At 38.0% G+C, this 15871-nt stretch overlaps 1 protein-coding gene across 1 annotated transcript in view; it reads left to right on the top strand.

Moving 5' to 3' along the window:
* JMY (junction mediating and regulatory protein, p53 cofactor) overlaps window positions 1-15582 on the top strand; it is a gene marked incomplete at both ends in the record, with an annotated part of 69354 nt that extends 53772 nt beyond the window's left edge. The window contains 4 exons of the mRNA XM_079703110.1: window positions 1871-1957; window positions 12354-12449; window positions 13635-14226; window positions 15278-15582. Of these exons, the coding sequence (XP_079559236.1) occupies window positions 1871-1957; window positions 12354-12449; window positions 13635-14226; window positions 15278-15582 (1080 nt within the window). The remainder of the gene's footprint in view (window positions 1-1870; window positions 1958-12353; window positions 12450-13634; window positions 14227-15277) is intronic.
* Between the last annotated feature and the right edge of the window lie 289 nt (window positions 15583-15871).

Raw genomic sequence — 15871 nt, 5'->3', positions numbered from 1 at the left:
TGGAAAGAGAGGAACTAAGAAACACTGTTCTGAGAAGAAAGATCAATCATACTTTACCAAAGATCAGAATGACTCTCTTTGTAACAGCACCCTACCTTCCTTGTGGTCTGCATGTCAGCATCCCCAGGGTCACAGGCTCCGCGGTTAATCTGGCACCCACAATAGAATTTCATACCCAGGGGTAGTTCTCTGGCTATAAGTAAATCATGCCCTGCTTCTCCTCTTGAAAGAACAAAGACGGTCTCTGGCTGTGCCATGAGGACTTGAGGTATATGCTTTGTGATTAAACTTCTCAAGAATACTAGAAATAACATTGTTCTTTATGTATGTTATCTTCTTTTATTCTCCCAGTAGCCAAAAAGCATTCTGATACTTGATTTGGTGGCAAACCCAGACCTGAACATTTCTTTGTCGAACTTACTTTGACTGTTCATCTGTTTCACTGCAAAAACATCAGTAATACTCATTATGAGGTGTTGTGTCAAGATCCTGCTGGAGTTACTGGGCAATAGATGGTATATGCAACATATCGCCTTTCTAAAATTAAAAAAAAATTAATTTTGAAACACATCTGAGTTCTGTTCTTGATAAGGAATTGTAGACTTGTATCCTCATTTTATAACCAAGGGAACTAAGGCTTCCAGTTGTTAAATAAATTACCTAAGGAAAAGCAGCTAGTATAGGTCAAAGTAGGATACTATCTTAGGTCTATGTGACTTGGAAGCCTGAGCCATTATGTCACTATATCATGCCACTTTTCCCCCTTGGAGACTGCCTTAGACAGGTTCAATCTGTGATCAATACTTGTTAGGCAGTAGAGTCAAAGCAGTGTGGGTAAAGATAGGAAGGAGATAAAAGAGCTGCTTTAAAATACAGCTTCCTGGGCTTCCCTGGCGGCGCAGTGGTTGAGAGTCCACCTGCCGATGCAGAGGACACGGGTTCGTGCCCCGGCCCCGGGAAGATCCCACATGCAGCAGAGCGGCTGGGCCCGTGAGCCATGGCTGCTGAGCCTGTGCTCCGCAATGGGAGAGGCCACAACAGTGAGAGGCCCGCGTACCGCAAATAAATAAATAAATAAATAAATAAATAAAATAAAATACAGCTTCCTGGCCTGAAAGGTTATTCATGTATGACTTAATGAGGTTATAAGAGTAATCTTTCGGTATAGCTTTGAGTGTGTTAGAAATTAATGTTTATCTGGAGGACTTCTCCAGAAGGACCCAGAGAAAATGAAGACTTAGCATGGTGCCACTAGGAAGTTGCCAGATGATAGGGTATGTGTAAAGAGCACATATCTCTTAATATTATTTTCATGTAAATCTGTAGCATACTATTATTGTACTTTCTAGTCTTTAAGGTCTCTTTTTAGCTCTGAAGTCTATGATCAGAAGATTCAGATTTCATGATATTGTTTAAACCAATCCGGGCAAAATCATGTTCTTTAATTCATCAGAAAGCACTTAAGAAACAGAGTTTAAGTCAAGAGTTATGTGTCCTTTTTTGCTCAGACTAGTTTAAAGAGTACAATAATACTTAGAATCTTCTGGCCACAGTCTTCAGATTTGAAAGAGACTTTTGAGATTATCTAGGTACACCCCCCTTCCACTCCACCATGCCCCATTCCTTCCCTTCCAAAAAAAGGGAGAAATCAGGAATTCTACAGATGTTAAGTAGTTTAATAAAAGTCTTTTAAGATCCTAATTATTTGGCTTATGCTGCTTTGATATTCTGGGTGAGAAACCAGAGGTGGGTTACTTGATATTTTGCTGTGTAGGTATATGTTAAGATTAAAATTTAATTTATCAAATTGAATTAGATTTTGAGTCTTTCAAGTTTCACTTATATTAAAACATATTTCATGTATTTATAGGAAATTTGTATTGCAAAACACAACGAAAAATTCCAACAGCGCCTTCGGAGTGAAGATGAATATAGAACCCACCACACAGTACAACTAGTAAGTTTGCACTCTGGAAGACTTAGAATAAAACTTTGAATTTTATGTATCTCAAAGTGAATAAAATCTGTAGAGAATAAGAAAATGTTATAGCTAGATGTTAGCATTAAGTCACTGTACAGCCATTCCTCAGTGTCCATGGGGAAATTGGTTCCAGGACACCTGCCCTTCCAACTCCCCCAACCTCCCTACCAAAATCTGTGGATGCTCCAGTCCCTTATATAAAACAGCATAGTACTTGCATGTAACTTGTGCACGTCCTCCTATATTCTTCATCTCTAGATTACATATAATACCTTATATAATGTAAATGCTATGTAAGTAGTTGCCAGTAGGCAAATTCTTCGAGTTTTGCTTTTTGGAACCTTCTGTGGTTTTTTTGCCCCCTGAGCATTTTCAATCCGAGGTTGTTTGAATCCAAGGATGTGGAACCCACAGGTTCAGAGGCCCAATTGTGTATATACTTCCTTATAGCACAGCTGCCTCTACCAGTGCAGTACCACACAAGAGTGGTATATTTGTTACAGTCTGAACCAACATTGGCACATCATTACCACCCAAAGTCCACAGTTCATCCTTAGTTCTGTACATTCTATTGGTTTTGCCAAATATATAATGACATGAATTCACCATTATAGTATCATACAGAATATTTTCACTGCCCTAAAGATTCCCTGTTCTCCACCTTTTCATACCCCTTTCTCCACAAACTCATGGCAACCACTGATCTTTTGTTTTGCCTTTCCCCCTAACGTTTAATTGGAACCATATATGTAGCTATTTCATACTGGCTTATGTAACTTGTAATTTGCACTTAAGGTTCCTCTTTGTATTTGCATGGCATGGTAGATTATTTCTTAGCACTGAACAATATTCCTTTGTCTGGATATACCACAGTTTGTCCATTCACCTGGTGAAGACATCTTGCTTCCAAGTTTTGACACTTAAGAATAAAGCTGATAATGTGGGAAGGTTTTTGTGTGCACATTAAGTTTTCAGCTCTTTTGGGTAAATAGCAAAGAGCATGATTGCTGGATCTTATGGGAAGAGTATGCTTACCTTGTAGGAAACTGCCAAACTGTCTTCCAAAGTGGCTGTACCATTTTACATTCTCACTAGCAATGAATTTAGAGTTCCTTTTGCTCCACATCCTCCATTTAATGTTGTAAGTGTTTTGGAATATAGCCATTCTAATAAGTGTGTAGTGGTACCTCACAGTTGTTTTAGTTTGCAGTTCCCTAATGGTGTAGGATGTTGGGCATGTTCTCACAAGGCTTATCTACCATCTGTACCTCTTCTTAGTAAGTGTTAGATATTTTTTTCATTTTTAATTAGATTATTTGTTTTCTTACTGTGGATAATAGCCCCTTTCAGATATGTCTGTTGCAAATACTTGCTCCTAATCTGTGGCTTGCCTTTTCATTCTTTGACATTATCTCGAAGAGCAGAGTGTATTTTTTGTTTGTTTTAATATTATTATTATTATTTTTTTATACAGCAGGTTCTTATAAGTCATCTATTTTATACATATTCGTGTATATATGTCAATCCCAATCTCCCAATTCATCCCCCCCTGTGCCGCTTTCCCCCCTTGGTGTCCATACGTTTGTTCTCTACACCTGTGTCTCTATTTTTGCCTTGCAAACTGGTTCATCTGTACCATTTTTCTAGATTCCGCATACATGTGTTAATATACGATATTTGTTTTTCTCTTTCTGACTTACCGCACTCTGTATGACAGTCTCTAGGTACATCCATATCTCTACATATGACCCAATTTTGTTCCTTTTTATGGCTGAGTAATAGTCCCTTGTATATATGTACCACAACTTTTTTTTTTTTAACATCTTTATTGGAGTATAATTGCTTTACAATGGTGTGTTAGTTTCTGCTTTATAACAAAGTGAATCAGTTATACATATACATATGTTCCCATATCTCTTCCCTCTTGCGTCTCCCTCCCTCCCACCCTCCCTATCCCACCCCTCTAGGTGGTCACAAACCACCTACCTGATCTCCCTGTGCTATGCAGCTGCTTCCCACTAGCTATCTGTTTTACGTTTGGTAGTGTATATATGTCCATGCCGCTCTCTCACTTTGTCCCAGCTTACCCTTCCCCCTCACCATATCCTCAACTCCATTCTCTAGCAGATCTGCATCTTTATTCCCATCTTGCCCCTAGGTTCTTCATGACCTTTTTTTTTTTTTTTTTTTTTAGATTCCATATATATGTGTTAGCATACAGTATTTGTTTTTCTCTTTCTGACTTACTTCACTCTGTATGACAGTCTCTAGGTCCATCCACCTCACTACAAATAACTCAGTTTTGTTCCTTTTTATGGCTGAGTAATATTGCATTGTAGATATGTGCCACATCTTCTTTATCCATTCATCTGTCGATGGACACTTAGGTTGCTTCCATGTCCTGGCTGTTGTAAATAGAGCTGCAATGAACATTTTGGTACATGACTCTTTGAATTATGGTTTTCTCAGGGTATATGCCCAGTAGTGGGATTGCTGGGTCGTATGGTAGTTCTGTTTTTAGTTTTTTAAGGAATATCCATACTGTTCTCCATAGTGGCTGTATCAATTTACATTCCCAGCAACAGTGCAAGAGGGTTCCCTTTTCTGCACACCCTCTCCAGCATTTATTGTTTGTAGATTTTTTGATGATGGCCATTCTGACTGGTGTGAGATGATATCTCATTGTAGTTTTGATTTGCATTTCTCTAATGATTAGCGATGTTGAGCATTCTTTCATGTGTCTGTTGACAATCTGTATATCTTCTTTGGAGAAATGTCTATTTAGGTCTTCTGCGCATGTTTGGATTGGGTTTTTCGTTTTTTTAATATTGAGCTGCATGAGCTGCTTGTAAATTTTGGAGATTAATCCTTTGTCAGTTTGCTTCATTTGCAAATATTTTCTCCCATTCTGAGGGTTGTCTTTTGGTCTTGTTTATGGTTTCCTTTGCTATGCAAAAGCTTTGAAGTTTCATTAGGTCCCATTTGTTTATTTTTGTTTTTATTTCCATTTCTCTAGGAGGTGGGTCAAAAAGGATCTTGCTGTGATTGATGTCATAGAGTGTTCTGCCTATGTTTTCCTCTAAGAGTTTGAGGGTGTCTGGCCTTACATTTAGGTCTTTAATCCATTTTGAGTTTATTTTTGTGTATGTTGTCAGAGAGTGTTCTAATTTCATTCTTTTACATGTAGCTGTCCAGTTTTCCCAGCACCACTTATTGAAGAGGCTGTCTTTTCTCCATTGTATATCCTTGCCTCCTTTGTCATAGATTAGTTGACCATAGGTGCATGGGTTTATTGTTGGGCTTTCTGTCCTGTTCCATTGATCTATATATCTGTTTTTGTGCCAGTACCATATTGTCTTGATTACTGTAGCTTTGTAGTATAGTCTGAAGTCAGGGAGTCTGATTTCTCTAGCTCCATTTTCTCCCCTCAAGATTGCTTTGGCTATCGGGGTCTTTTGTGTCTCCATAGATTTTAAGATTTTTTTGTCCTATTTCTGTAAAAAGTGCCATTGGTAATTTGATAGGGATTGCACTGAATCTGTAGATCGCTTTGGGTAGTATAGTCATTTTCACAATATTGATTCTTCCAATCCACGAACATGATATGTCTCTCCATCTGTTTGTGTCATCTTTGATTTCTTTCATTAGTGTCTTATAGTTTCCTGAGTACAGGTCTTTTACCTTCTTAGGTTGGTTTATTCCTAGGTATTTTATTCTTTTTGTTGCAGTGGTGAATGGGATTGTTTCCTTAATTTCTCTTTCTGATCTTTTTTTGTTAGCATATAGAAATGCAAGAGATTTCTGTGCATTAATTTTGTATCCTGCGAATTTATACCAAATTCATTGATTAGCTCTAGTAGTCTTCTGGTGGCATCTTTAGGATTCTCTATGTATACTATCATGTCATCTGCAAACAGTGACAGTTTTACTTCTTCTTTTCCAATTTGTATTCCTTTTATTTCTTTTTCTTCTCTGATTGCCGTGGCTAGGACTTCCAAAACTATGTTGAATAATAGTGGTGAGAGTGGACATCCTTGTCTCATTGCTGATCTTGGAGGAAATGCTTTGTTTTTCACCATTGAGAATGATGTTTGCTGTGGGTTTGTCATATATGGCCTTTATTATGTTGAGGTAGGTTCCCTCTATGCCCACTTTTTGGAGAGTTTTTATCATAAAAGGGTGTTGAGTTTTGTCAAAAGCTTTTTCTGCGTCTGTTGAGATGATCATATGCTTTTTATTCTTCCGTTTATTAATATGGTGTATCACATTGATTGACTTGTATATATTGGAGAATCCTTGCATCCCAGGGATAAATCCCACTTGATCATGGTGTATGATCCTTTTAATTTGTTGTTGGATTCTGTTTGCTAGTATTTTGTTGAGAGCACTTTTGTATCTATATTCATCAGTGATATTGGTCTGTAATTTTCTTTTTTTGTAGTATCTTTGTCTGGTTTTGGTATTAGGGTGATGGTGGCCTTGTAAAATGAGTTTGGGAGTATTCCTTCCTCTGCAATTTTTTGGAAGAGTTTGAGAAGGATGGGTGTTAGCTCTTCTCTAAATATTTGATAGAATTCACCTGTGAAGCCATCTGGTCCTGGACTTTTGTTTTTTGGAAGATTTAAAATCACAGTTTCAATTTCATTGGTTTTGATTGGTCTGTTCATATTTTCTATTTCTTCCTTGTTCAGTCTTGGAAGGTTATACCTTTCTAAGAATTTGTCCATTTCTTCCCGGTTGTCCATTTTGTTGGCATAGAGTTGCTTGTAGTAGTCTCTGAGGATGCTTTGTATTTCTGTGGTGTCTGTCGTAACTTCTCCTTTTCATTTCTAATTTTATTGATTTGAGTCCTCTCTTTTTCTTGATGAGTCTGGCTAAAGGCTTATCAATTTTATTTATCTTCTCAAAGAACCAGCTTGTAGTTTTATTGATCTTTGCTATTGTTTTCTGTGTTTCTATTTCATTTATTTCTGCTCTGATCTTTATGATTTCTTTCCTTTTACTAACTTTGGGTTTGCTTGTTCTTCTTTCTCTAGTTCCTTTAGGTGTAAGGTTAGATTGTTTGAGATTTTTCTTGTTTCTTAAGGTAGGATTGTATTGCTATAAACTTTCCTCTTAGAACTGCTTTTGCTGCATCCCATAGGTTTTGGATCATTGTGTTTTCATTGTCATTTGTCCCTAGGTATTTTTTGATTTCCTGTTTGATTTCTTCAGTGATCTCTTGGTTATTTAGTAACGTATTGTTTAGCCTCCATGTGTTTGTATTTTTTACGGTTTTTTCCCTGTAATTTATTTCTAATCTCATTGCATTGTGGTCGGAAACGATGCTTGATATGATTTCAATTTTCTTAAATTTACTGAGGCTTCATTTGTGACCCAAGATGTGATCTGTCCTGGAGAGTGTTCTGTGTACACTTGAGAAGAAAGTGTAATCTGTTATCAGATGGAATGTACTATAAATATCAATTAAATCTATCTGGTCTATTGTGTCATTTAAAGCTTGTGTTTCCTTATTAAGTTTCTGTCTGGATGATCTGTCCATTGGTGTAAGTGAGGTGTTAAAGTCCCCCACTATTATTGTGTTACTGCTGATTTCCTCTTTTATAGCTGTTAGCATTTTCCTTATGTATTGAGGTGTTCCTATGTTGGGTGCATATATATTTATAATTGTTATATCTTCTTCTTGGATTGATCCCTTGATCATTATGTAGTGTCCTTCCTTGTCTCTTGTAATAGTCTTTATTTTAAAGTCTATTTTTTCTGATATGAGTATTGCTGCTCCAGCTTTCTTTTAATTTCCATTTGCATGGAATATCTTTTTCCATCCCCTCACTTTCAGTCTGTATGTGTCCCTAGGTCTGAAATGGGTCTCTTGTGGACAGCATATATATGGGTCTTGTCTTTGTATCCATTCAGCCAGCCTATGTCTTTTGGTTGGAGCATTTAATCCATTCACATTTAAGGTAATTATCGATACGTATGTTCATATTACCATTTTCTTAATTGTTTTGGGTTCATTTTATAGGTCCTTTTCTTGTGTTTTCCACTTAGAGAAGTTCCTTTAGCATTTTTTGTAGAGCTGGTTTGGTGGTGCTAGATTCTCTTAGCTTTTGCTTGTCTATAAAGCTTTTGATTTCTCCATCAAATCTGAATGAGATCTTTTCTGGGTAGAGTAATCTTGGTTGTAGGTTCTTCCCTTTCATCACTTTAAATATATCATGCCACTCCCTCTGGCCTGTAGAGTTCTGAGAAATCAGCTGTTAAGCTTATGGGATTCCCTTGTATGTTATTTGTTGTTTTCCCCTTGTTTCTTCTAATAATTTTTCTTTGTCTTTAATTTTTGTCAGTTTGATTACTGTGTGTCTTGGCATGTTTCTCCTTGGGTTTATCCTGTATTGGACTCTCTGTGCTTCCTGGACTTGGGTGGCTGTTTCCTTTCCCATGTTAGGGAAGTTTTCGACTATGATCTCTCCAGATATTTTCTCGGGTTCTTTCTCTCTCTCTCCTCCTTCTGGGACCCCTATAATGAGAATGTTGGTGCATTTAAATGTTGTCCCAGAGGTCTGTTAAGCTGTCTTCATTTCTTTTCATTCTTTTTTCTTTATTCTGTTCCTCAGCAGTGAATTCCACCATTCTGTCTCCCAGGTCACTTATCCGTTCTCCCTCAGTTACTCTGCTATTGATTCCTTCTAGTGTATTTTTCATTTCAGTTTTTTTATTCTCTGTTTGTTCTTTAATTCTTCTAGGTCTTCGTTAAACATTTGTGGCATCTTCTCGATCTTTGCCTCCATTCTTTTTCCGAGGTCCTGGATCATCTTCACTATCATTATTCTGAATTCTTTTTCTGGGAGGTTGCCTATCTCCACTTCATTTAGTTGATTTTCCGGGGTTTTCTTGTTCCTTCATGTGGTACATAGCCCTCTGCCTTTTCATTTTGTGTATCTTCTGTGCGTGTGGTTTTCGTTCCACAGGCTGCAGGATTATAGTTCTTCTTGCTTCTGCTGTCTGCCCTCTCAATAATTGATATGTTAATAGTATTGAGTCTTCCTATACACGAACAAGGAATATCTCTTTATTTAGTTTTTCTTTGATTTCTTTTCTAAGAGTTACAGCTTGCCTCATTGATCTTGTTCACATTTTATTAGACTTATACCTAAATTTATCTGTCTTCTTTTTGGGGTGTGGTAATGTAAATAGTTTTGTAGGGGTAATATAAAAAGTTCATAATTCCAGTGTTTCATTGCTGTTACATTAGAAAGCAGTTGGCTTTTATATGTCAACCCTGTACCTTGCAACCTTGTTATAATTGTGTATTAGTTGTACTAGCTTTTTTGGTGGTTCTTTGAGATTTTCTACATAGACAGTCAGGTCTTATGCAAATAAAGGCAGTTTAGTTCTTTTGTAGCAGTCTGTATACCTTTTATTTGCTCTTCTTATTGTGTTAGCTAGGATTTTCAGTAGGGTGTTGAAAAAGAGTGGTGGGAGGAGACTTCTTTGTCTTTTCTTGGTCTTAAGAAAGCTTCTAATTTGTTGTGATTAAGAATGATGTTAGGGCCTCCCTGGTGGCGCAGTGGTTGAGAGTCCACCTGCCGATGCAGGGGATACGGGTTTGTGCCCCGGTCCGGGAGGATCCCATATGCCGTGGAGCAGCTGGGCCCGTGAGCCATGGCTGCTGAGCCTGCGCGTCCAGAGCCTGTGCTCTGCAACGGGAGAGGCCACAACAGTGAGAGGCCTGCGTACCGCAAAAAAAAAAAAAAAAAAAAAGAATGATGTTAGCTGCTATAGGGGTTTTGATGTTATCCTTCAAGCTCATTTCGGCACATATTAGCTAAAAGTCTTGAATTTAAACACACAAGAGTAGCCAAACTACCCGTAAACTGTAAGATTCATCTTAAATCAACAGCAAATTTATTGTATTTTTATTGTTCAGTACTGTTTTCATGGGCCAGGAACTGCTTTGTAAGGAAAGTCAGACTGTGGGCCAGCTTAAGAGTTCGATGAATAAGAATGCCTCCTACTCTCATCATCTGCACCTGCTCTGTCAGCTTGTGATTAAACTCCAACACTTAGAATGCGTTCCTTATTGCATGAAGGTTTGGATTCTGATAAAATGCCAATATTTTTATGGATGGAGGAACGAATTAGCCTTTTAGAATGAATGAGTATCAAATCCTTTCTCAAAGAGTTTTATGTGGCAAAGATGAGTAAAAAGAGGAAATTGATATTTGGGGGAATCTCAAAGATGAATGTCATCTGCCTTATAATTTTGCCTACTACCGACTTTGGGTGGAATATCTCACTGTAGGAGAATGAATCCATTAATCATCAATTTTTCTTAACATGCAAAGCTAGAGGAAAATGAAAGTTGGCTTAGATCAAATCTGGTTTTAAACCACCTTTATCACACACACAAGTGTACAGCTCATAAGTTTTAATTTTCACTAGATGAACATATGCATACAGCTAGCACCAGCTTGTTAAACAATGTTAGCAGAAACTCAAAGCCCCTTGTGTCACCATCTAGCACCATCTAGTAAGTATTCCCTACCCACCCTCCACCTCTCCCCCACCCCCCGCACTGGCCGGCACAGAAGGGTAAATTATCTTCATTAAATAACTTTCCCCTAGCTAGCCAGAGGGGGAGAGGTGATATTCACAGGCCTGTTACTCACTAGGCTCTTAAATACAATACTGTGCTCTATGAAAAGTCCATACAAACCCATCAGTTCATGCCTGAACATGTCTGAAACTTTCTCTTTCCATTTAGATAATAGTATGGTCTGACTCTGGTTATACCAGCTGACAGACCAGCAAAATGATTGATCAGTTTTATTTCTGAACTTCACATTCAGCTATTTGTATATTATGTTTAGAAATGCAGATTCGCAGTTTGAAAATGCTGAATATCTCTTAGACAGCTAATTTCTTCCTCAAGTACTAAGCACTATATTCATTAGATAATGTATAGAAAGGTATAGAAAAATCTCTTCATCTCTGAGCCAGTGCTACTTGATAGGCCTTAGAAGACCCTTTGTCCCTGAGTATCCCTTGGCATGTATCCCGGTGTGATAAAGTACAAGCTCACTCCCAATTCCAGGTGGTTACCAGATGTAAATATGAGAGTTTTTCAGTTCCTTCCTTTTGTTGGCTCAGCTACGTGAATGGAACTGAGTATGCAGTAGGGGTGAGGAGTTGGGATAAGTTCTTGCCTCACTGTGTCCTTGAGCCATTCTGGGCTTTCCTCTATAAAGGACAGAATCTACATGGGACCTTTATTTCTTTTAATGAAGAGCTCAGGTCATATCTTCTTTAATTTCCCATCTGGAAACCTTTAGGATTATATATAGCAATCTGGGACTGTTACTGAGAGATACGTGACTTTTTATCTACTAATAAATGGCCTTTGTGATTCTCTTAAGACTCCCTAAGTGAGAGCTCTCTAAAGGGAAAAGGTCTTCTTGACCTGCCATAAGAAGAGATGGAAGAATGTTAATCTTTACTTACCCTTGGCACCCCCCTGCACCCTGACCATGAGTTCCATGGGCTGATTTATATACAAAGGATTCAACCCACCTCACCAAGAGATAGAAAGTGGAACCAATCTGCATTGTATGTGATAGTTACATCTCTCTGGGGACGTGGTTGGCCATTGTGGCACTCTTCAATGCATTCCCTAATTGGTAACCACCTGTCTGTCACGTGACCCTCAGTAGTGAGGTTGTCAAAAGCACTACTCCCACTCTTTATCCTCCTGCCAAGAATTCCACTTTCTTTCCTTTAGAAAGAGCAATTCGTGTTTAACTTGGCCAACATTGGGTGGGTGGTGATACTGTTAATCCAGTTTGGGAATAAAAAATCAAAGAGGTTTGGGATTGGGGAATGGGAAGGAAAAAAATTGAATGAGGTATTAAAACACACACTTAGATTTGTGGCAAGAGGAACAGGTTCAGTAATAGTAGACATTATCTGCAGAACATCAGGCTTAACCCATATATAATATCTAAATTACCAACCAAGTGGTTGTTTTTTGTTTTTAAGGTCAACTATTTGAGTTAGCAGAATATAGCAGTTACAAGTATTGCATAATTAAATTGTTCAAGCCAGAACCCCAAAGATGAAACATTTTTCAGTTCAGAGAAAATATTTACTTTACAGAGTAAACATCTTTTAATTGGTAGGTCATGCAGAAAGTGAAACAACAGTATAATTTCAATTAAAACTGATAGTGTTTCATGCCACAAAACATTGTTTAATACATCGTTCTTTGGAGTAATCTAGCTTACATATTGGGAGAACTCTCTTTTTTTCTATTAATGATAAAATATAATGGGACACATCGTAATGGAATTACTTTTTTTTTTTTTTGTACCAGAAAAGAGAAAAATTACATGATGAAGAAGAAAGAAAAAGTGCCTGGGTTAGCCAAGAAAGACAAAGAACACTGGATAGACTTCGAACCTTTAAACAGGTAGTAAAAGTATGGTCAGTTTATTATTTTTCATTACTTTTTAAACAGAGCTACATATATACTCCTATTGTAAGATTTCTTTTATGAGAAAAACTTGATTTTCCCTCTATTATCTAGAAAACAATTTTAGTTATGGCAGTCCTTGGCTTACCACTTCAGTGATAAAAGAGGAATGGTCAGGGCCTCTGGGAAGCCTGGATTCCTCTTGAATTTAATAAAGTTAGTTCACAACTGACTATCCATTTTAAGCATCAACTTGTTATTAATTCTGTGTACATCAACCCTGTGGTAATAATCTGACCAATGGCAGAATTAGAGGGTGGATCAACATACGTGAGAAATGCTTCAGCAGTTCTCTTGCCAGGCTTATCCATGACTCTGGACACTGATATCACAGCAGCTAAGCATTTCCTTGGAATGTGCTTAAACTAGGTAGTTCTGCTTCTTAGCAGCACTCAAGAGCCTTACTTCTACTCTTTATTCTGAAGGGTCTCCTTATAGGTGAAGGGAGCTTTTGATCAGGTGAAAGAGTGGGGGTGGGTGGGAATGGGGTCCTTAACACATGGATAAGCTTTGTGTTAAGAAAATGTTGTCTGCCAAATGCATTAATGCTAGGTTTTACCATAGTAAAAGAATGAGAGTTCTGTGTATCAGTACTCCAAAAAATTTTATTAATTCTCCTTCTATTCTATCATAAAATGCATATTTTGTTTTCAGAGCTTTAAAAAAATGCCATGTTACCCTTTGAAGAACATTAATGTTTTAATTTTTTATCTGTAAGCGTTTGAAAATACATGTAAGAATCTAATAGTTTTTTAGCTTTCTGCATACCAATAGCATATATATGTTTGACATCATTTGTTTTGTATTTTACACTGCTACTATTTTTCCATTTAAATTAGTACTTTTATTCACTAAGGATCTTTCTTTAATCATGTGGTAATTCTGAACGGTTGACCTCTTAAGTGGATAAGAGGGGAGAAGGATTTGATGATAAGCAAATAATAAAGAATTTGGTGATAATTATTTGTAAGGTATTACATTTTGGTATTTTGGTTTTCAGTATATTTTCCCTGAAAAATCACAAAAGCTCTAAAATAAAATCTTGCATTGGAGGGAGAAAATAAACAGCCATTTGTTCATAAATTGTAATGTAACCAGTTATAATAACTTCTGATTTCTTAGAGATACCCAGGCCAAGTCATACTTAAGTCAACCAGATTGCGACTGGCTCACGCAAGAAGAAGAAGTGCAGCCAGTCCCGTGTCCTGTGAAGACCAGTGCGACCCTCTGCCAGGAGTGCTACAGGTAGAAGAGAAAAGTGAGGGAGTGGAGGAAGGAAGGGGCAAGCTCGGGTCATCACAGACAACAGAAGCCCAAAGCCTCACACAGCTTGAAGACAATTCATCAGCACAACTTGAAGCTACTTCGTTACCTCCCGGTGGTGTTACCTCTGAACTGCCTCCCGCCGCATCTGCTCCACTTCTGAATAAGACTGACCCTAAACCAGGTTCTGCCACAGCAGATCCACTCCCCCCACCTCTTCCTCCGGCACCTCCCCCGCCACCTCCTCCTCCCCCACCGCCACCGCCTCTGCCTGTCGGTAAGGACGGCGCCCCAGAGACACTGGAGGAAGGTCTGCCTAGAGTGGAGGGGAACGAGAAGAGGATCCCAGAGTCAGCTAGTGCCCCCTCAGCACACCTCTTCGACAGCAGCCAGCTCGTCAGTGCCAGGAAGAAGCTCAAAAAGACTGCTGAAGGTTTGCAGAGGAAGAGAGGTGAGTTAAAAAAAGATTTTTGAGTTCATCTGTTGACTGAGGCATGTAGTTAAAGGACTGTTTATTTCCTAGGACGTTACAAAGCTTTAAACATTTTATTTTTGGACATTATTTGATAGCAAACAGGTTTTCAGGGTCTCAGCATGGCAGAATTCTTACCAACCCATGTTTGCAAATGTGTACAGACACAAATATGGACCTGCTTGAGCTCTTAGGGATGCTTTTTAAATTATATCTTTTGACTTGATCTGTTTGGTAACATGTATTATGTGGCTCCTTTTGTGTTACAATATGATTTTAAATCTCAGAAATACAAAGGGAAGCTATCTGGTCAGGAGAACATTGGCAAAACCATGTAACATTTGGCTACATATTTATTGAGGACCCTGGCATATCTTTTATAAAGAAGCAAAGAAGAATAGGGAGTAATATGTATAATTTATTGCATGTCAGATATGCCTTAATAAAGATGTTTTTGAAACAGCAAATAATTTTGGCCCTTAGGAGCTTTAGCATTCACGGAGAGAACATTTTATTTGTGTATTACATTTTAATCTGAGAGACCATCCTGTAAAATATTTCTTACCATAGCCCAAGTAGAATTTCATTTGTAAAGCAGTTATTAAAAAAAAAAAACACACACACACAGTGTCACCATAATGAACCAGAATTTAATTTTTTAAAATTAAATGTGCAGTCCAGTCACTGTCCAAATTTAGATTGGACTTTTGCATTATGGAAACTCTTTAGGAGTCTCACCCGTAATAATACTAAAGATCACCCCCCAGCCCCCAGGCTGCTCGCTTCTCTCACATGGGAAATGATAGGAATACCAGTAATGCCTGACATGGAATTTGGGTCTTGGGATTTTTCTTTTTTTAAACAAGCATAATTAGTATCCCCTGTGTTCTGGCAATGTTGTGTCCATGCTTCATGGTCCCTTCTGCAGATGTGTTTTTAGCATCCTGGGCTGTCACAGTCCTAAAGTCTGGAGGTTATACACTTCCTGACTCTAAGTGCAATCATAATTGTTCTCTTTCATTTTCTAAAGTGAGCTCACCCATGGATGAGGTGCTAGCTTCCTTGAAGCGTGGTAGTTTTCATCTGAGAAAGGTTGAACAGCGAACTCTGCCTCCTTTTCCTGATGAAGATGATAATAATATCTTGGCACAAATAAGGAAGGGGGTAAAATTGAAGAAGGTACAGAAGGAAGTCTTGAGAGAATCCTTCACACTTCTGCCCGACACGGACCCTCTAACACGGAGCATCCATGAAGCTCTCAGAAGAATCAAAGAAGCATCCCCTGAGTCAGAGGATGAAGAGGAGGCTTTGCCTTGCACAGACTGGGAAAACTAACAAGTAAATGGTCTTACTTTTCTTCAGTAGTGTTCAGTAATACAGCTTTTGTATTGGATGATGAGGTCTGTTATATTTCATTGAATCTGAGGTTCATTATTTATTATACAGCTCAGTTATAGCCTGGATCATAACTTCAGGTTTTACTTCTGTAGTTTCTGGAAACATAAGAAAAAAAGTACAGAGATGTTCTTTTGTAAATGCTGTGTTTTTTTATATCCTGCTCATTAAAAATTTCTTCAGTACAAGCTATATCCCAAGTAAAAAGGATATCTTATTCTAGTAAAGT

Source organism: Hyperoodon ampullatus (genome assembly GCF_949752795.1).
Source record: "Hyperoodon ampullatus genome assembly, chromosome: 4".
Classification (NCBI taxonomy): domain Eukaryota; kingdom Metazoa; phylum Chordata; class Mammalia; order Artiodactyla; family Ziphiidae; genus Hyperoodon; species Hyperoodon ampullatus.
This window is presented reverse-complemented; position numbering and strand designations above follow the sequence as displayed.